We start from the raw sequence: 20353 nt of genomic DNA, 5'->3' as shown, positions 1-20353 counted from the left end.
CACGGCAGCCCCAGCCGGTGTTCAGTGCAGTTTGTCCCAGCTGCTAAGAAATGGAAGCAAGGGAGGGCAGGAGTGTTGTAGACTCAGCAGTAAAAGTTGAGGATGCCTTGTGTTGTCTCTGGCATGGCTGGTGTGGCAAGGCTTGCTTATGTTATGGTAATTGCTGATAAAAACTGTTATTAACAAACTTTTAATATATTGTAGTGACTTGTGTTTGTTTGTAAAACAGTGTGGAGTATAATCATGACCAAAGGAATTAAATTATATTGCTGCTGAGGGAGTAATGTTTCAGTAGCTTCACTCTCCTGGAATAATCCTTGTTGTTTGACTTCTTTTTTTATTTTATTTTTAATTCTTCTTCCCCCTCCTTCAAGCAAGTGAGATCTAAGTGACTCGCCTTCCAGAATTGGGCAACTGGCTAAGTTCTTTATCACAGTCTAGTACATTAGACTGTGAAGCAGGGAACACAAAATAGGCATCTTTTTCATTAAAACTATCTGTAATAGCAGGAAACATCAGCAAAGCTGCATTCAGTCACAGTCTGTCTGTCACAGAAAAGTGTGGGGCTGCAGGATGGGGTAATCCTGTAATTCTGACTTTCTGTGTTTCCAGGGTCGTGCGCTGCCTTGGTCAGGTCGGAGGTTGTGCCAGCACCTGCTGAGTGTTATCAGAGCCTTTGTGGACTTTGTCTCAGGTGAAAGGAAATGGCTCGTTGCTGGGGAAAGTGGGAGCAGGAGATGGTAACTTTACTTTTCTCCTGTTTGCTTTGTGCCTGTGAATGATCTACTGAGTTACAGCCCAACGTGTGTGCGTGGTAGAGCCAAGGAGGAGCACGTCGCGTGCCTGAGCGCGGCACGACTGCTCGTGCAGGAGGTTCAGCTTTTCCTGGGTAGCACGTGGACCAGAGCTGTCAGAGCAACTGAGCTGAGCTTGCTCCTCTGCTGGGGGGTCACTGTGTGACCCAGTTCAAGTCACTTAACCCCCTCCCTCATTTTTTTTAATGAGCTTCCTGTGTAAAGGGTGAAATCCTGTGCAGGCATCTGCTGAGCTGCTGTACCTGTCATCTAGCAATCTCAAGGTACCTGTGGCTCTGAAAAAGGATAGTACAGCTTCACGACATGCATCTTGATGGCACAGTTTAGTTCTTGATTAATTGGTTTGCTTGCATGTGCTGCCTAGTGTACTGAAGGAAATGACAACTTTTTATTCAGTTAAAATGCAGAAGAAGTTGAGCTGTGCTTGAAGCTTGCTAGAATCCACCTTATTGCATCGCTTGCTGTCCTGGTACCACTCATCTCACAGTCCCTCAGCTTCTGTTTCAGTGTTTCCTTGAGCTCTTGAAGGGCTTATAAAAGCTCCTGTGGGCTATCAGTGCTGGGGGATTTCGGCAGGTGAATCTCGCTGTGATCATCACAGTATCTTGTATAACAGGGCTACAGGATGTTTGTTCTCAGACACCAGACAGATTCGGTTGTTAGGTTTGGAGGGTCTGCATGGACAGTGCTGCAGGAACCCAGTTGTGTGTTCTGGTAGCTGTTTCTTAGATGTGCTCTCCTTAGTCGTGCCGAGTGTAGAGACCCATCCTAGGAACCAGATTCCTCCTTAGAGATTTCTGGAGATGCTTTGAGACCCTAACACTGAAAATCATCAACTGCCTAGAAAGCCTTGGCTTTAACCTAGACATTCCACAGTGCCTGAAATTAGACAACAGGAATTCCCCTCCCCATCCAGGGTGTGAGATGGAGGTACCTGCAGTTCAGAACCACCACGGTAGGAAGGTTCCCAGTCCCTGCACGGGAACTCCTGGGAGTGAACTGTGACAGGAGTGAGTTTGTTTGAGGGTTACAGCCAAAGCTGTTCTGAGCCAGCAGCAGCTGAGTTGCTGTGTTGAGACTCTCCGTGTTCATTTTGAAAACATTGCAGGCTGACTCCAGGGGTGTTTGAGAGCAAGTGTGCTTTTGCAGTAGTAGAGTTATCTGAAGAGCTTAATGCTTTAAAAGCAACATACCCCACTTATCGGTGGCTCTCATCTTTCATGTGCACTTAACTGATGTGAAAAACTTATTTAAGGTATTTCTAGTGTCCAGGGAGACTGTAATAAGATCAGGGCTGATATCCCAGGTGCCCTTAGCTACATCTAGAAGTACTGAAAAACATTAATTAAAACATTAATTACTTTTAATTCTTTAATGTTTCATATCTAATGATTAGCCTTTTTTTAAATCTTGATTTCTAACTACAGTGCTTCTGTGGAAGTCTTAATGCAAATTGCTGGTTAAACTTCATGAACTGATGATTAACTTCAGGCAGCCACTTTCAGATACTTGGAAGAAGATATTTTATTCAGCAGGTGCTTAATATTTCCTGGAAATTAAGGCTGTTAAGCTTCTCATGGGGATTGCTGAAGGTGATATGTTTGCATGTCACTCGCTGCTTTTGCAAATGATCTGTCTTTAGCTGTTTTACTGTGTGGTTTGGGTTTTTTTTTAGTGTCCACTACATGTATTCTGTTTAACTTTGCTGCTTCTGCATGTTGTACCCTGACTGGGAGCTGACTCTGAATTTGTGGGCCCTGTACATTGCTATTAGCAGAATAGAATATTTCATAAAAGATCATTTTAAATTATTCTTCAGCAAACAAATCACTGCTGGTAGACCTGAAGAGGTCCTGGTTGCCTTTGACCTCTGCTGCCACCTGGCAATGAGGATAAGAAACTTGCCATGTGCTATAGCTGATTTTGGCTCCCTGTGTATAAATAGCAGCAGTTCCTGGCAAAAGCTCATGAGCTGCATGTGGCTCTTGTATCGGGGGCATCAGCTTTGCCTGGGGATAACTCTGTGAATTGGAAACTGGGAGTCTCTGGAACCAGGATTGGAGTGTGTGTCCCCATAATTCTTAGGACTGTGGCCCTGTAGTTTCCCCTTCCTTAAAGAGGAGCATCTTTTGTTATTAGCTTGGACTTGCATTCCATTTCTTGTTGAAATGCGGGATTAGGAAGAATTTTTTGGTGTTCAAGGGTGCAGGAAAGAAATTTGCACATCACTTCCCTAAAATATTTCAAATTGAATGGAGTACAGTGCTCTGTTTGCTGCCTGGTAAAGAGGACGTGCTCCCATCTCCCGAGTTGAAGTGCCTCTTTTCTATCTCTTGGGTTCCTCCAAGTCAATGTGACTGTGGGAAGGTCACTTAATCTGTGTCTTGGCTTCGGCTTTTAAAGAGGACTGCCAGAGCTGAGGAGAGGAGACAGGCTGCAATCTTTGGGGGAAGCAGTTCTGTGTGTGAGAACAGCCCCTGGCGTGATCTGGGCGAGGGTTTGTGCTGCTGCTGTAATACAGATCAAAGAGCAGCGTGTCTCTCTGATTAGGTCTCAAGTATGTTGTGTAATTTCTTGTAGGCAGCTTGTTAATGCATAGGGGTTACCTTCCTGCTTCTGCAGCCTGAGTGACTCTGTGAAACCTTTGCTGTTCCTTCCTACCCTAGGTGACTATAGAGAGCCTTTTTGTCACAAATATTCCTCCTCTCTGTGAGCTTCTGTGGCTTGTTCTTAGCAAGCCAAGCTCAGGGCACAAGGCTCCCAACTGAACAACACCACTTTTTGCTTTTCTGTTTAAGTCTAGTCCAGCTTTTGTTTTGAGAAGCTGTTTATCAAGGTCTGGTTGCTGTGCACAGCAAAGCTCCTTGTGAGCAGGTCTGGATGCTGTTCTCCACGTACCTGTTTGGTCTCAGTGCTGCCTTTCTTACAGCAGTATCAGTGTTTTGTGATGGAAACCTCATTATTCTGTCTCCTTGAAGACTCAGCTCTGTGTTTTGGGTTTTTTTCTGTCTGGTGTGCAGAGTGTATTGGAAGCCTTTGGTTAGTTTAGTCTCTGCTCCTGGGTGTTGTGCATGCCTGTTTTGTGGAAATTGATAAAGATGTCAGGCATTTGACTTGGCAGGTTGCTTTTAAATTTTAGTTTATAATTACATCTGAGGTGGACACTACACTGTGCCCATAGCAAGGGCTGCATTAGCTTCGTTGATGTAGGAGCAAACACAAAATGCCAAGTATTTGATGTATTTGTTCTGAAATTCTGGAAAATAATTTGTTCTGTTCTCCAACCCAGGTGAATGAAGAAAGAATGAAAGATTATAAAACTGGGATTTGGGCAAAAATGTTTGTAATGTGTTGGTAGATTGTGTCCTCCATCAAATTGAGTCAAGAAATATCAAGGTGGTATTGGTCAAGTGACACAGAAGCAGTTTCTGCATTTTGCCTCTGTCTCTGAGATACCTTTTTGGCAAAGTGGTGAAAAATTGATCTTGCCTTCCTCTGAAATAGAGGATTCACAGGGAGACACTGGCTTGGTTAAACTATAAATAATGAAATGATTGGAGCAGGAAGGTAATAAGATATAAAGTGCAGTAAGGAGCTTGATAATCTGATAGGGTTAATGTTAATTAAAAAATGAACCTGTGGCTTATTGCATAGCAGCAGTGATCAGCTCAGGGCTGTGCGTGAATCCAAGAGGCTGTGCAGGTGGTGAGGGTGGCTGGTGGCTGGTGTTTGTGTGTAGATGAGCTTCTTGGTGATTTCCAAAACATCTGTAAAAACACCCTGCAGTTTGTCGAGGCCGAGATGTTCGTTGTAAACCTCTGCTTTCGAGGGTTCCGAGTCCTGCGAGGGATAACGCTGGAGCTGTGCTGGGACAAACTTTGGCTCCTGAGCAGGAGAAAATCCACAGAAGCAGCAACTGTAACATGAAATATTAATAAAGCCTGGGGCATCAGTGGAGCAGCTTCAGCTGTGAAGGAGAGGAGCGAGCTGCTGTAGGAGCAGCAGTGAAGCTGATCGGTGCTCAGCCTTTCCTCATCAGAGATATGCTGCAATCCCCTCATCTTTGTAGCCTCCGCTGGGCTCTCTCCATAGTTCCTGGACTTTATTGAAGTGGGGAGCCTAGAACTGGACACAGTACTCCAGATGTGGCGTCACTGGGGCACAGTAAAGAGGGAGGAGAGCTTCCCTTGAACCTGCTGGCCACACTCTGTCCCTTCATCCAGGTCATTGGTGAATATGTTGAACAAGACTGGGCCCAGTACTGACTCCTGGCTTTTCTCCAGTCCTCAGGCCCCTCTCCTGTTCTCCAGGATGGCTCAGCAATAACATCCACCAGCTCTCTCAGCACTTATGGGTGAATCCTCTTGGGGCCCATGGATTTGTGGGTGTTGAGTTTGCTGAAAAGATCTCTAACCCAATTCTCCTTGACCACGGGAAGGTCTTCCTGTTCTCCAGACTTTCTCTCTCACCTTCAGGATCTGGGGTTCCTGGGGGCTGTCTCTTTAGAGTAAAGACTGAAGCAAAGGAGGCATTCAGTAACTCCACCTCCTCTGTATCTGCCACCACCAGGGCACTCACCTCAGTCAGCAGCAGGCCCATGTTTTCCCTAATCTTTCTTTTGCCGCTGATGTACTTGAAGCCCTTCTTGTTGTCCTTGGCATCCCTTGCCCGATTTATTTCTAAGTGGTCCTTAGCCTTCCTTGTTGCATCCCCACATGTTCTGACAGTTGTTCCTAAACCTTACAAGCTGCAGTGCCACATGCCAATTCAGCTTTCCATAAAAACATGCCTTCTGCCTCGGCATAACGCAAGGGTAGGTCAAGGAAGTCTTTCCACGTCTGTTTCTGTGCAGTAATCTCTCTTATTTTAACCTTAATGGTAGGGCCTCCAGTTCTTGAGGTTTTTGTGAACTCCTGCTCTCATGTCTCTTATAAGGCAGAGCATGTGCTACTGGTTATTTTTAGCATGGAAAATTTTAAGAGCCCACGTGGTCCCATTTAGTTTTAACTGTGCCAGCCTCGTCCAGTTCTCTTTCACCCACATAGTATTTATTTCCCAAGTGCTGTATCACTAACTATAGGGTTTGCAGGGAGACGTCCTGGCCTTGCTGTTGGAGCTGCATTTCCAATTGAGCTGCCTGCTTGTTTGCTCTGTGATCCTTCAAGATGGCCTTTAATCCCAGCCTTGATTTCCACTGCTTTGGGGCTCTGGAAGCGTCACCTCTCAGGTGCTGGGGCAGGGACCGGCAGTGCCACAGGGTACGTCCCTGCAGAGCCTGGGTGCTCAGTCGCCTGGGAGTTGTCCCTGTCTCTTCTTGTGGAGACCTGAAGCAGCTTGCTCCCAGAACAGACCTTCTTGTGTGTAGAAAGCTCTGAAAATCTGGAGCGAGTGCTGAACTCTCCTCTCGGACCTTGAGAATGAATTATCTGGCTTCTCTGGGAACCTCGTGCTGCAAGCATTTCTAGCCTTATAAGGATCTGTCTCCTGAAGGGTTGTTTGTCCTGGCTGGAGAGACACGGTGGCTTCAGACTGCTCTGGGACCCTAATGTGCACAAGTAGAATAACTTGACTGTCCTTGGCTTTTTTTTTTTTTAAGGTGGGCAAGTGAGTGTGTTCATTCTTGTCCTCGTCTCCCTGATCTTTACCAGGAGTTTTCAGTAAATCAAGTCAGGATACAGAACTGACAGAGCCCTGCTCTCCCCTTGGTGTCTTAATCCCATCCTGACCTACTGTGGGGATTATTTAGCAAGTTGGAGAAGTCTCGTGTCCTAGCTGCAGCTCTCTGGCTGTGCCTTGGTAGAAGGTGTGACATTTAGACGGGATTCCTGACATGCCAGAAGGAAGTGGAAGTGGCTGGTGGTGTGGGGTGAGGGCACACAGTGTGTGAGCTCTGCACTATTTTTGGTGTGGGGCTGCACTGGGGCCCTGCACGTTGGGAAACGGCACTGGGGCATCCAGCCCTTCTCGCTGGTTCTGGCTTCTTCCAAGCTGATCATCTCCGGTCCAAAGCCTCTGGAGCTGCTGTGCTTCCCCAGCTGGCTCCTGCCTGGAGAGTGCAAGGGCCGTCGGGCCAGGCTCCCCCGGCTTTGGCAGGGTTTCAGGCCATGTGATTTGACAAGTTGCCATTTTCTGTCCTACTGCTGGCAGGAAAATCCCCGGCTGTCTTCCCTCCGTGTGTTGAAATGATCCCATTGGCCCCGCAGTCCTGAACTGGCTGTCAAATTGGCGATGGAGGGAGAGTTTTGTCACTCTTAAACGTGCTGGAAAATGGATGTGGGCTTTCGGAACTCTACCGTGGAGGAAATTAAAGAGAAGTATGTGGTACATCTTACAGCCGTTCAGTTGAGCAGGTTAAAAATCAGCAGCCGTCTTCTACGTGCTGCATCAAAGACGGCGTTGTGACCAGCATATCAAAATCAGGCCACTGATGTCTTCCTATCGTGTTTCTGCCAGGAGATTTTGTTGGTGTTAGCTGTCTCCCAGCCACCCCAGAGCTTTAGGACGTCTGCTGGCATCTTGTGCAGAGCTACTGCCTCTTATCCCTTTCTAGTTGATGGAGGGATGTGGAATTCCTGTTTAATCCAGTCACTGAGTTATAATGCAGCTCTTGCTGAAACTAGTCAACTTAAAAACATTAAATTAAATGAGCTACACAAGAAGCAGTCAGCTAATCCACCAGTCCCTGCTGATCTAAATATCACAGAAGAGTGAAGATCTTTCTCTTCAATTATAATGATGTTTAAATTGAGTTTTAGAACTGTGTTGTCTGCCAGGCTTGGGGACAGGCCTGTCCCTCCGTGAGGCATCCTACTGCTGTCTTCCCGTGCTGCGGGACTGTGTGGGACCATTGTTTGTACAGTTGATGCAACTTCATAGGGAATCGGATGATAATAATAGGGCTGTCTGTTTAATCAGGAAAGCTTGCTGGGAACAGACTTATGCGAGCTACTTTAATTTGAGTTGGTGGTAGCCTGTGAGACAGCTTGTAGGGTGGCTCTGCATTAATGAGAACAACTTGAGCGGACAGCAGACGAGCGCTGGCAGCGGCTCACAATGTGCCATTGTGCTGGGGAGCAGAAATGGGAACCTTTTGTCTTAGGAATGGACAGACTTCACCCTTCCATTTACCAAGTTCCAAAAACCAAACATCTGAATTCTTGCATAGGTTTGTTGTTTCTTTAATTCCAAATCTCAGATGTTGGCATTAGCAGGAAGCTCATCCTCAGCAGTGAGCCCTGCCTGACTGTATAAACCCAGCTGGAAGTAACTTGGATTTAGAAGATACCAGATATGAATGTCCAGTGAACAAAGAGTCAGGCTTCTTGTGTAGAACAACATCAGTACCCCATTTATGATATACTGGAGGTGTTACTGGATTTCTTAAATCCTGTCTGCAGCTGACCTTTGATTTGGGATTGAGCAAGAAATTTTCTAATCCCTGTTTTGGCCCTTCTTGTATTTACTTGCCTCAGTCATTAGGACTCTGCGGTAGACAGCACAGAAGCAAGGCTGGCATCCCAGCTAGCGTGGATGAAGTTGTGTGTTTGCTGTGGGATGGAAGGGTGTGGCTGGACGAGGTGAGAAATCTGGAGCAAATATTAAATTACCTGAGGCTTGGATGCTCAGTTTGAGCCTGAGGGGAGGGAGGAGTGTTTTTTGTCCCTCAGCTAGAATGTAATCAGCTCCTCATGAAAATCGAGGCCTGGAAGGAGAGTTGTGTTTGGAACCGTGGTCGGAACGCTTGCTCTGATAACAAAAGGTTTTTTTCCGATTGAGCAGACTAAGCATAGTCAACAGACTGACTTGATTGTCTTCTCTTGTCTTAGAAATATTACACTTCTAAAGAGGAACTAGATAATACTCTTTTCCAGTGGTGCTTCCCATTTCTAGGACTTTGTTATCTCCTGAAAACAATCTTTATTTTTGTTGCTCATTGGCAAAAGTCTTGAGGCTTGTTTGGAGGAAAGTCTGTCGTGTGTAAGCATCGTCAGACACGTGATGTTCTGCTTTAATTCTTGCTCAGTAAAAATATAAACTGTAAGTGCTTTGCAGCAAGACTGTTTTGGGACTGTGAGTAATTGTTGAGCTTTGTGTTCCAGCTGTAGACTTGCCTTGAGGAAAAGGAAAGGCTTGTCAGCCCTGCCTCGTCTAACCCAGGTGAGGCCTGGAAATGGAGGAGCGTGAGTGGGACCTGAGTCTCAGTGGTGTCTGGGCAGGGAGGGGCTCACACACTTTGTAGAGTACAAGAGGCAGCTTTCAACTGGAGAAATTCACCTGTCAAAATAGTACATTTAGATGTAGAACAAGCTTTGGAGCTGGGATCCTAAGTAGTAGTGTCTCTATCCAGGCTGCTTTTGCTAGACAAATACCACTGTTATCAGGGTGTTATCACATATTTCCCATCTTCAGGACTGCAAAATCTCTTAGAGGGACTTCTGGTTATTGGGAGGCACCTGATTCACTGGGCTGTAGTTGTTCTTTGTTTAGGAATTCCTGTCCTGTGTGTGTAGAATTCAACAGAGTAGCTGCTGTTGCTCTTCAGTTCCTACTTAACTTCAGACTTGTGTTGCGTGCCCGCGCCCCAGCCTCTGGCAACGCTGTGGATGAGAACACTAAAACATCACAACTCAGTGGAGGTGAGATGCTTTGCAAATGAAGTGTGTGTTGTCAGCCTTGGAGGCTCTCAGGAACTGATGGTGCCTTTCAAGTGAAGAGCTGGGAGCTGGGAAGGCCTGCAGCTATCAGGTCAGTGTCTTGGAACACTCATGGCACAGCTGTGTTGTGACCCCAGCCTGATGCTGGAGACACTTGCAGTGCTGGATGCTCTCCTTGTGGGTAGTAGTGACCTGCAGAGGTGAGGCAGGAGAAAGAAGGTGGAATTGTTTGAAGTGTAAAAGTGGGGTAGGGTGAAATGGATGAGTAAAATGATGAGCAATGTCCAGATATCCCTAGTCTTAGGTAAGGATCTTGTTCTGTGGTCTGCTGGTAGAACAAAGATGTGACTTTAAAGAGTGGCTGGAAAACCAGTCAGTTCATGCATACCTCCAGGCGTTTATGAAACTTCGCCCTTCCTGTTACCTGGGACTATTTTAACGTGGTTTCTGTTTCTCCTTCTAGATAATTGCTGAGGCTCTGTAAAATGGCTTTACGCTTCCGCAGTATCATCCCATATGCCATACCTGGAGTGCTGGCACTTCTTGGCTGCTGGTGGATCTATTCCCAGAGAAAAAAGCATGCAAGCTATCACGACAGACAAGCAATAGCCATTCAGAAAAAGCAGCAGGAAAAAGTGCCAGAGCATAACTCGTCACCCAGAACAGAAGCATGTGTTCCTCGAAGACTGCCTCTGTCTTCAGAAGAGGAATGCTCAGAGAATGAAACCTCGACCTCCCTGCTGTCAGCAGGGTCGACGACGCCCTCTCTTCTGTGTCAAACTCAGAAGAGGCCAGATCTCTCACAGGACCTTCCAGACCTGTCAGTAAAGACAACTCAGCCCAGCGCCTTTGAGGACGACAGTGAAAAACTAGAAACGATAGGATCTCGAGATGAAAGCGGTGTCCCTGCTTGTGTTTCTCTCCCTCTGATCTCAAAGAGCACAGTGTGTCATAGCAGTGCTGCAGTGAGCCTGACACAGGATTCAAGCTCTAGTGCAAACCAAGAGCAGTGGCCACCAGCATCAATGACAGTGACACAAGAGTGTTTGGGAATCACAGAGGAGATCAGCAATGCAGAGCAGTTGGGTGGTTCTCCAGCGAAGCCCCCGAAGGAAAGCCAGATGCCACAAATGGTGCTGTCGGATCCTGGCGCTGTGACAGCCTTTTGCTTGGGATTGGAGAAGGAAGCCAATACCCCACAAGCCTTTCTCAATAATGAATTTGAAATTGTATCAAGTCACAAAGATTCTGCAGTGAGCGTGTTACCGGTTAGCTTGGAGTCTGCCTGTTTGGAGCAGTCCAGGGAGGAAGATACGTCTGAGTCCATTGCCAGTACTGTACCTGTGTGTCAGGAGGACTCACAGCCAAAAGGGGATGAATTGGAAAGAGAAAAGATTGGAGAAGTGAGTTTGGACAAAGAAGGAGTTGAGAAAATTGAGCAAGTAGCGATACAGATCATTTCCAAGGTCATTTTGGCAGCAACTGAGGAAGTGCTGTCTGGTTCCGCAAGTGGTGCGTCCACTTGGATCTGCCAGGCCACCGCCAGCCGAGTTGAGAGACCTCTGGAGATGGCAAGCCTTGGTTCCTCTGACCAGGTGCTTGCGGAGGAAGCTACGGTAGCTAATGAGAACGTTTCTGCACAGGGTGATGCTGTGGTACTGACATCCCCGCAGACGGAGGAACGGGATCAGAGCGTGGGAGACTCCAGCTGTTTGGCACACGGCTGTTCGTCCAGCCCTGCTCAGGGGGACACAAAAGACCATCGGGTGAAGAACCGTGTGTGTGGTGAGTCCCAAGGAGTTGGACGGACTCCTGTGACAAACCATGGAGACTTACTGGAAAAGTCACTGCTGGTTATGGAGGACTCTGGGTACAGCACATATGTATCTGAAGTTGGGACAAGTGTGGAGGACCCATTGCAGAACACAACGCTGTCTGTCGCATCAGGCCAGCATTTGGACTCACTGAGCATGTCTGCAACCCAAGACATGTCTGCTGAGCAGAGCTCAGTACTAGGTGAAAAACCTCCTCCTCTGATGCTGCCTGAAGACAGGGAAGTGCCACACAGTAATGGGATACTGCAAGAGGATGGTCCAGACTTGCATCATGAGTGTAGCAGGGCGGTGGGAGATCACTCAGGAGGTAAGGGATCTGAAAATCCTCCTACAAAAACATGGTGAACTAACGTTTTGTGTGCTGTAACTCTTCTGCTTCAGAGTATGTTCAGATAAATCCTCTTCATGTTTAACTTCCCCAGTAAATGAAAGTTTAACTTCATGTGCAGGTGGGTATGCATTTGCTCTCAGAATTCCCATCTGTAGTCTCCAATGTTAGCTGGGTGATCTTCAGGGCATACTGCAAAGGGGTGGACAGGCTGGTCCACTCTTAGCACAAAGCTTCTTGTCCAAAGCTAAGCATGTGCTTAAGTAGCCCAGTGTGCTGCACCATGTCTGGATGTAGGCCAGGCTGTTGAACACCTTGCTGGTTTGAGACCTGCTAGTAGAAATGGTTTCTGCTTCAGTTCAGGCAGCCTCTAGTGGGCACTGGGATCTTCTCTGTGTTTATGGGCTGCTGCTGAAAGGAGGCTGTAGGTTTCTGAGGTGCTGCTGGAGGAGACAGGGAGGTGCTCTGATGAATTGTGGTCGAATCAGTTGGTTGCAGAGCAATTGCCCTGAAGCCCTGTTTGAACCCTTCCTGCTTGGAAGGGGAGGTACATGCCAAGAAATCCCAACAGGGAGCAATGTTCATGGAGTTCCCCCATCTGTCCTTGTGTTGCTTTTACCTTTGAGATCCTGGATGGTGTGTGCCTGGCAGAATACAAAGCTGTTTGAGCAACTGTTAACCCGTGTGACCTCGGGGATGGATCTTCAAATCCTTTGTGGGACCCTGTGGTGCCGACAGCCCTTAATGATGGGATGTCTTTTGTCATTGCTACAGAGTAGTTTGAACACCGCTTGTTGCAAAGACGTGGGGATTGAGTTTGCCAACAATTGAGGATTAAACCCACAAAACATTTTCACTAGTGAGAGTAACCATAGGAAGAAAATGGTTTTGCTTTGTTGTGAAGGCTGGTGTGACCAGAAGGTATGAGTGTTGTGGACCCTGGTGGTGACAGGGGCTGAAAGCTCTGCACTGAGACAGCTGAAGGGTAGGGAGAGGGGATAGAGCAGGTAAAGTTGATAATGTGGCTATGTTGGGTAAGAAGTCCTACAGCTGACCTTCACAGCTTGGATGTGAGACTTAAATCCTCATCCTTGTCTAGGAAGTCTCTCGCAAACAGCTGCACTGTTTGCCTTGGACTTTCTAGGCATCTGCTTGTCCCCTTCCCAAGCAGAATTGTTCCTGGTACCAGCTGATGGCTTGGAAATGAAACATAGCTCAGCTCTGGCAACTTGTTTCTTCAAGTGTAGGACAAATGTGGGCAATAGGCAATTCCCTGCCACAGCTAGTCATGGGCGCAGGTGGCAGGAGCATCATGTCAGTGCAAAGAGCAGATGAGTAGGTTGCATGTCCATCCCTACGCGCTGAACTCTCTGTGAAGAGCCCTGTTTAAGCCTCAGAGGTGTGCAGGTTTTTCTCCAGGAATAAAAGGAAACGAGTAAGCTCTGTGTGATGGGACTTGACCCTTTCTGAAAGAGGGGAGAACCTGGTGCAGGAACATCCCAGCTGAATGCACAGGAAGAGCTCAGTGTAACCTCTCTGTGAAATGATGCATTTTCATGGGCTTGTGTCTGGCAGCTGGGTTGCATGGGTTGTCTGGATGCTGACATGTGTGCATGTCTTGTAGGTTCGGATGTAAATAGCGTGGATTTCGTGGACAGTGGCTGTGCCATGAGGAAGACAGTGACTCGCCAGAACTCTAAGCTAGGAGGAGAATCCAGCAAGTCCGACTTCGTTATCTGGGAAATAGAGGTCCCAAAGGTAACCAGCTGCTGGCCTGCTCGCGCATCTGCCCTGCCCTACATAGCCATCTTCTGGTTCTTCCCATCTGGTGCTGGCTCAGAGCCATCCCAGGTTGATCAGCAACAAGTCAGTGAGGATTTAAGCCTTTAGCTCCCATTGGGACTCACCAGGAGAAGAGCCAGTATGCAGCTGTAAAGAAGAGGCATGTCAGGGCTGTGTGCAGGGGAACCCTGGTTGTTGGACTCATTCCAAAAAAGTGGTGGGAGATTGGGAGAGGATGTGACTTGACTGTAGGAAGACAGTAGCCTTTACCAGGCCTGGTTTTGTCTCATCGTGTCTTTGTGTCGTTCTACAAGAGATGAAGATGGATCTATCCAAATGAGCTGTGCTTACTGCTCTGTATCCACCGTGACTTTTCACAGACCAGCTGAACTCCGCACTGCTCCAGCGTTGCCTTAGATTTGTCCTGCCTGGCTCTACGCTACAGGAACTGGGAATGTGGGCGAAATAAGCCACAGAGAACAGTGGTGGTGGATCTGCTTTTCTCTCCCTGACTGTTGCTTTCTTGTCTCTTTCATAAAGGAATTAGTTGGCCGCTTGATTGGCAAACAAGGAAGATTTATGAGCTTCTTGAGGCAATCGTCTGGTGCCAAAATTTATGTCGCAACACTACCTTATTTCCGTGACTCCCAAGTCTGTCACATTGAAGGTAAGTGGAATGTCTCTTTATTCATGCTCTAATAAGTAGCTTGTGGGCCTTAATTAGATGGGCAAGAAATTTAAACAGATTTAGTGGCTTTGTGAGTCCAGTGCTTTATAAAACTTTTCTGCCGAGTCATGTTAGAGCAGAGGTATATGCCCAGTCAGCTGTGCCTTGACACACGAACCCTCTGTTCTAGAGGTGAGACTGCATGTGAACACCTTCGACTGCTGTAGTTTAGCCAACAGCTTTTGCAGGATCCCTTCAGGCTTGAAGGAGGAGCTCTGGGATGTGTAGCAGTAAATGCAGTCTTGACTGTGAAGGATGTTAGATTAATTGTGGCTGAAAAATACCTGCCAGTGAATTGGGTTCATACTGGAGCCTAAAGCTGTTGAAACTGGGACCTGACGGTCTGAGTTGCTCATGTTGGCCTGATATCAGGTTATGTGGCCAAACTATTAAAACTTAAGTTGTTGAGGTAGAGCAGAAGGCTCCTGGTAGCTCTATTGTTTAACAGGATAGGGGTGTCCTCAGCATGTCTGTGCTACAGATTTTCTGCGCGATTTTTGTCTTCCAGGCTCCACGCATCAAGTAGAAAAAGCGCTGAGCCTGATTGGCAAGAAGTTCAAAGAGCTGTGTCTCACCAACATCTATGCTCTGCCTCCACCAACGCCACTGACGCTTCATTCCCTCCTTATGACTGCCTGGGTAAGTCCCAGCTTGCTGGTGGTGCTGATGTCGGGTTGGAAGCTGTTGCTGGACACTGCTCTGGTGGTATGCTCTATCCACATGGCTGGTTCAGAGATGCCCTCAAAAACAGTTTGGGCTTTTTTGTGGCTATCTGTTGTCCAGCTTGTGTAGCTGTTACCAATCAGATTTATCTACCTCCTCTTCCACTACTGTTTCTATTCTGCCTGAGAATGAAATACCGTAGTGCCAAGGCTTTTCCACCACAGCTGTAAGCCTCAGGAGTTGCTGGGGGATGTGGAGTTGCTGTGAATGAAGCTTGTGTTGCAATAACCACTAATGAGAATGTCTTTTCTCCCCATGACAGCTCTTCCTCCCAGATGGAGTCACTGTAGAGGTGGTTGTGGCAAACCAAGTCGACGCAGGGCACATGTTTCTACAGCAGCATACACATCCCACTTTCCATGTCCTGCGTAGCCTGGACCAGCAGATGTATGCCTGCTATTCTCAACCTGAAATTCCAACCCTGCCCACTCCAGTAGAAGGTAAGTAACTCGTTTGCTCACAAATTGTTCAGTTGAGAAACTTTGTGTAGGGTCATGCAAAAGCCTGATGCCCCTGAGTTAGGCTTGGGAGGTTTCCCAGTGGATGAGAATGTGATAATTCACTTGTCATTTTATTGTTTTTTAAGCTGAGTACAGATGTTCCTCTACTCTTCCTTACCCCACTCATCCCTGCAGTACCTCCCTAGCCACTTAGTTACACGTTGAAATTCAGAATGAGATGAAGTCTGTCCCAGGTTATTTCTAATCAACTTGGCATCTGGTGTATTTTTACAGAAAAAGTGTGGAACTACTCCCAGATCTTCATAGTGTCACTGTCTGTATGTGGTGTAAAGTGGAGGGTGCATCACTTGGAAGGGCTTGTTAGCACTTTCCTTTTGGAGATGGTCACCGTCAGTGACCAAAGGCTGGAAGGGAACTGGATACCTGATTGGGGTACTGGTGGTGTTGAAGATGATGGAAGCAGCATCAGAAATGCTGTTGGTTCTCAGTAGATAACTGTGCAGCACTACTAGTGCCTGAAGTGCAGATTTCTGGAAATCCACTCCTACTTGAGCCTTTCTTCTCTGTCCTCTCCTGTTTTGCAGTTGGGATTATCTGTGCCGCTCCAGGCCTGGATGGAGCATGGTTACGGGCTCAAGTCATCAGCTACTTTGAAGAGACTGGTGAAGTGGAGCTCAGATACGTGGACTATGGAGGATATGACAAAGTAAAGGTCGACACACTCAGACAAATCAGGTCTCTAGCTCCTTTTCCATGGCCTGAGGCCATATGTGATGTAAATCTTTGTCAAAGGCATCCCTATCCTTTGACTTGCTGATAGGCTTTTCCACAGCTGAAGCGGAAATGGTAGAAAGGTTTGTCTCAGCAGCAGGTGTGGATTCCTTGGGAGCACAGCAAGCCCTTACAAGGCTTTTTTTTTGAAGCAGGGGGAAACAGCAAATTCTGCCACTTCAGTGTGGAAGCTGAGCAAAAGGATGTCTTTAGGAGCCCCCAAAGTGTGGTGAATTGATGAGAGAGGAATAGGATTCAGATTCTCTGTCGCAGCCCCATTGGCTGGGAGAACAGTGTTGGATGAGGGTTTTCTTCCACGAGCCCATTAAATACTTGATTGTGCCCCAGAGGTGGGAGAAAATCAGTACAACCTCTGTTATGGAGGTGGTTTTTGCTTGCAGCCCAGTCCAACTTGGCAGGATAATCAGACAATTTATTGCTGCTGCTTAGATTGCTGGGAGAATAGTCTGGGGTTTTTGTTTTGGTTTTTTGGCTGTTGTCAATTTTAAACTGAATTCCTGTTAGAGCAATTGATTAATCAATGTCACCTTAAAGAATACAAGATTAACTTAAAGCCATGTTCTTATTCTGATGGATTCTCTTTTTCTTTAAGGTCTGATTTTTTATCACTACCTTTCCAAGGAGCAGAAGTTTTACTAGACAACGTGGTGCCACTTCCAGGTAATGGAGCTCTTGAGACGTCCTGTTGGCGCTCCTCCTGCGGGTTTAAATGGATGCCAGCTGTGTAGGAGCCATGACTCTGTCTAAACTTTCTCCCTCCTACTGTACATGCAGCCTCTGATGTGACTAGAGCAAGGATTGGGAAAATTGTATTTTATTCTTCTGAATGTGCTAGCATAGCATAACCTGTCAGACTCCAGGCGAAAGATGATGAATGTCCAGGCTTTTTCCTGCATGGAGGAGAGAATGAATTACTCTCCTAAACAGCAGGTTGTCAGGACTGGCAGGGTAGAGGTGAAGTAGCTGTAACTACTCTGCCACCTTCTGTCATAGAGTAGCTGTAAATGCAAACTTAGTTTTTAATCTGCTAGACAAGTATCTGACATTTTCCTACTAAGATGACTGATGTGTGCAGTTCTGTGTTCCAAACACTACCCTCCAAGCACTGGGAGAATGTCACTCACTGCTCAGAAATGCTTTCTGGGGTTTTTTTGTTTGGGTTTTTTTTTTTTTTCCTCCTTCTTTTTCCTTTCTCATGGCATTAGAGATGCACGCTGCGTTGGTGTCTATAAAGCTGCCCTTCTGGGTGCAGAAGGGGTGGCTGCAGGAGTTAGAAGTCAAGCCAGGTTTCCTGCTGGGGTTTGTGGCTGGCAGGACTCCAGGAGGTGCAGGCCCTGCCAGGACTGTGGGTGGATGGCAAGGGTGAAGCTGCTTCCAGCAGAAGTCAATGTTTTGCATGTTCCTGGAGGTAACTGACCTCCTTCAGTGTTTGTGGGGCTGTAAGAAGTTCACTTGCTGCTGGGGGTGGTCTCAGGGTGGGGAGCACAAAGGAGAAACTTTATTTTGCAGCCATTTGGTAGGAAATAAGCAACTTTCCTCTCAAATGAAAACACTTCTGTCTGGTCTACAGCATCGATTGTAACTGTCTTGCCTGGGACCAAAGGGTTTCCTGCTGTGTTACAGGTGTGGAGTTGGCAACGTAGCCATAGCTGGCGCTTGCCAGGAGCACTTCTGGCACTGCTGAGGTGCCAGCCAGGCTGCGGTACAGATGCTTTGGAGTTCCCCTTTACAGTATTGCACTCTGCACAGGGTCAGGCAAGTCCTGAGGGCCCTGAGCTGACTTTATTAAGGATCAAAATACTAATGGCAGCTCAAAGTGACTGCAGAAGTAGACTTTTCTGTCTTTAAAGCCTCCTAAATTCATCAGCCACTTGTGTTCACATTAACTGAGCAAGTGGCTTTAGAGAGCACTTCATCCTTCCCTTCAGCAACACAACAGGCAGAATGCTTGTGTGATCTCCAGCTTAATAGACTGGCTTCAGCAAAAGCCTGCAGCAACAGTGGGTGAGGATTCTCTGGTCCAACTTCTGTAGGAGGTCAGACAAGATGAGTTTAATAGTCCCTTCTGGCCTTTCAAGCCTGTGAATATCTCATTTGTTTTCTCCTGCTCTTTTCTTTCCAAAGATGAGGATCACTTTTCATCTGAAGCCAACGCTGCTGTTAGTGAGATGACGAGAGGTGCAGTCCTGGTGGCGCAGGTACGAGAGCTGTCTGGAAAAGCCTTGGTGCTGATGTGACTGCTGCTGTTCTCCTCTCTGTCCCCTAGCAAGCTGTGTGTTAAAACCAAAGCCAGAGCCTGGAAGCCCAGCTGCTGGGCAGGTTCTTGTTGAGATATCTCAGTGCTGAGAACTTCCTTGTGGAGCATCAGCACCACTCAGGACTGTGTGACTGGGAAGGGTTGGGTAGTCCCTCTTGGTACTGGTGCAGGCAGGGAGGAAGGGCTCCTGGATGCTTCTCATCATGGCTGTAGCTATCAGGGTTAGTGAACTGGGATGCGTGTGAAGCTGATAGCATCTGTGATGCTCAATCTTGGAGCTTCCTTTGGTTTTGTGCAGTGCTCCAACATGTCCCCAATTCAAGCAAGGGCATGGATTGGAGTGACCAGAGCCAACCTGCCCGCAGGCTGTCCCAGCTGCCTGGTGGCAGGAGCTCCATTTCCTCAAGCCTACACCTGAGTTTAAGCATTGAGGAGCTGACATGCAGTGAGTGATGCTCGCCTTGCATCCTCCATGGCTCAGACCAGAATTGCTGCACACTAATGTTTTTCTATGTTTCCAGGTCACAAATTATGACAGTGCAACAGGTCTGCCACTGATACAGCTGTGGAACCTGATGGGAGACGAGGTGTGTATGTTGATGTACCTGTTTTCAGCATTGTTAGAGTTTGTGATTATGCAGACTTTTTTTATTGTTGGTTAGGAACTTGCTGATGTTTCTTGCTAGTGGTTTGTTCACCTTTCTGCTTTTTTTTTTTTTTATGTCCCTTTAGGTGGTGTCAGTAAACAGAACTCTGGTGGAAAGAGGATTTGCTCAGTGGCTTGACTACTAGCAATGTCTTAGAGGCCTTGACAACTCTTTCTGCAGAGAAAAAAAAAAACAAAAACAAAAACAAAAGAAGAAATCTTGTTTTGCACTGTTACAATTCGGTTTGGCAACCTCTCCTAAGAAACCCTGTTTACACCTGGTGCGGAGTTTTGTGGTCCATTGAAACTCGTTTTGCTCAACTGTTACTATTTCATGAGAAACACATACCTCATCTCCGCGGCAGGCGGGGTGTTAAAAGCCATAATGACAGATACTGTAGCTTTAAAGCAAAAAAATCCTCCCTGGCCTCTTCTCAAAAGTTGAATGGAAAAAACCTGCCAAGCCTGGGGCTTGCTCAGAGCTGCCGAATGCCCCTGCAACGTGAACCGTGGTTGCGTTCTTGTTCAAGATGTATAATGCCCCATGAACTTAAGTGTCTGCTTTTCCTAACAGTTACATTGATTGTCCTTTTTTAACAGGCTCTGCCTGTGAAATTAATGAATGTTATTAAGGAATTTAATGTTCAGTTATGGATTTTTTCTGTATTGTGCCACTAACCTGCACAAACAACATTCATCTTGTCTTCCTTCTGCCAGGAGGCAGATGAATTGCATTCACTGCACTTACTGTGGCACATGTCTCGCTGCAGTCATGGTTTTTAGGCTTGATATGCTTAAGGAAGAAAACTTCTCTGTGCAGGTGCTTGAAGTGCAGGATATGTTACCACTACAATTTTTGGTCTGAAATGTCATGTATTTAAAGAAAAGAACTGATTGCCAAGCCCAATTGTAGTTTATATTTTTCTAACTGTGCAAGTCTGTAAATATATATAAAAAAACCATTGTAATATTTTGTACAAGAAAAACACTGGAAACAAAGGGAACTTTACAGAAACTTTTTCACACCAAAATGTCCTATGTAGGTAGAACTGGTTTGGAGTGCATTAGGGTAGCCGATGTATTTGGAGCATCTGAATGTTGGGAGTGTTTCATCTCTGCTGTGTACAGGATTAGCATTCCCTGGGATTGCTGTCTGGCTTGGATTGTGATCACTGCGTTCTTTGCTATGTTGCTGTACAGATTTGTTTAAAAAAAAAAAAAGTAACAACTTGGCATTAAGATTGCAGTGGTGTTCTCTCTCAGTTTTTGTTTGTTTTTTTTTTTTTGCTCCTTTTTAGATTTCTATCACATATTTAAAAATTTGCTCAAGTAA

At 46.6% G+C, this 20353-nt stretch overlaps 1 protein-coding gene across 1 annotated transcript; it reads left to right on the top strand.

Annotated features, from left to right (window-relative positions):
* Positions 1-9954: 9954 nt before the first annotated feature.
* On the top strand, positions 9955-19196 carry AKAP1 (A-kinase anchoring protein 1). Its single transcript, XM_010173499.1, has 10 exons — positions 9955-11611; positions 13257-13390; positions 13955-14081; positions 14650-14780; positions 15127-15304; positions 15910-16060; positions 16710-16777; positions 18242-18315; positions 18896-18961; positions 19107-19196. The coding sequence occupies exons 1-10, from the start codon at positions 9955-9957 to the stop codon at positions 19164-19166; spliced, it is 2646 nt and encodes an 881-aa protein (XP_010171801.1). The 3' UTR covers positions 19167-19196.
* Positions 19197-20353: the final 1157 nt, after the last annotated feature.

Source organism: Antrostomus carolinensis, unplaced genomic scaffold, assembly GCF_000700745.2.
Source record: "Antrostomus carolinensis isolate BGI_N321 unplaced genomic scaffold, ASM70074v2 scaffold14608, whole genome shotgun sequence".
NCBI lineage: Eukaryota > Metazoa > Chordata > Aves > Caprimulgiformes > Caprimulgidae > Antrostomus > Antrostomus carolinensis.
The sequence above is the reverse complement of the archived record's forward strand: the minus strand, read 5'-3'. Positions and strand labels throughout refer to the sequence as shown.

Coding starts and splice junctions, on each gene's coding strand:
- AKAP1 (XM_010173499.1), top strand. CDS start 9,955: ATGGCTTTACGCTTCCGCAGTATCATCCCATATGCCATACCTGGAGTG. Junction 14,082..14,649: donor CCAAGTCTGTCACATTGAAG/GTAAGTGGAATG, acceptor TTTGTCTTCCAG/GCTCCACGCATCAAGTAGAA. Junction 16,778..18,241: donor CAACGTGGTGCCACTTCCAG/GTAATGGAGCTC, acceptor TTCTTTCCAAAG/ATGAGGATCACTTTTCATCT.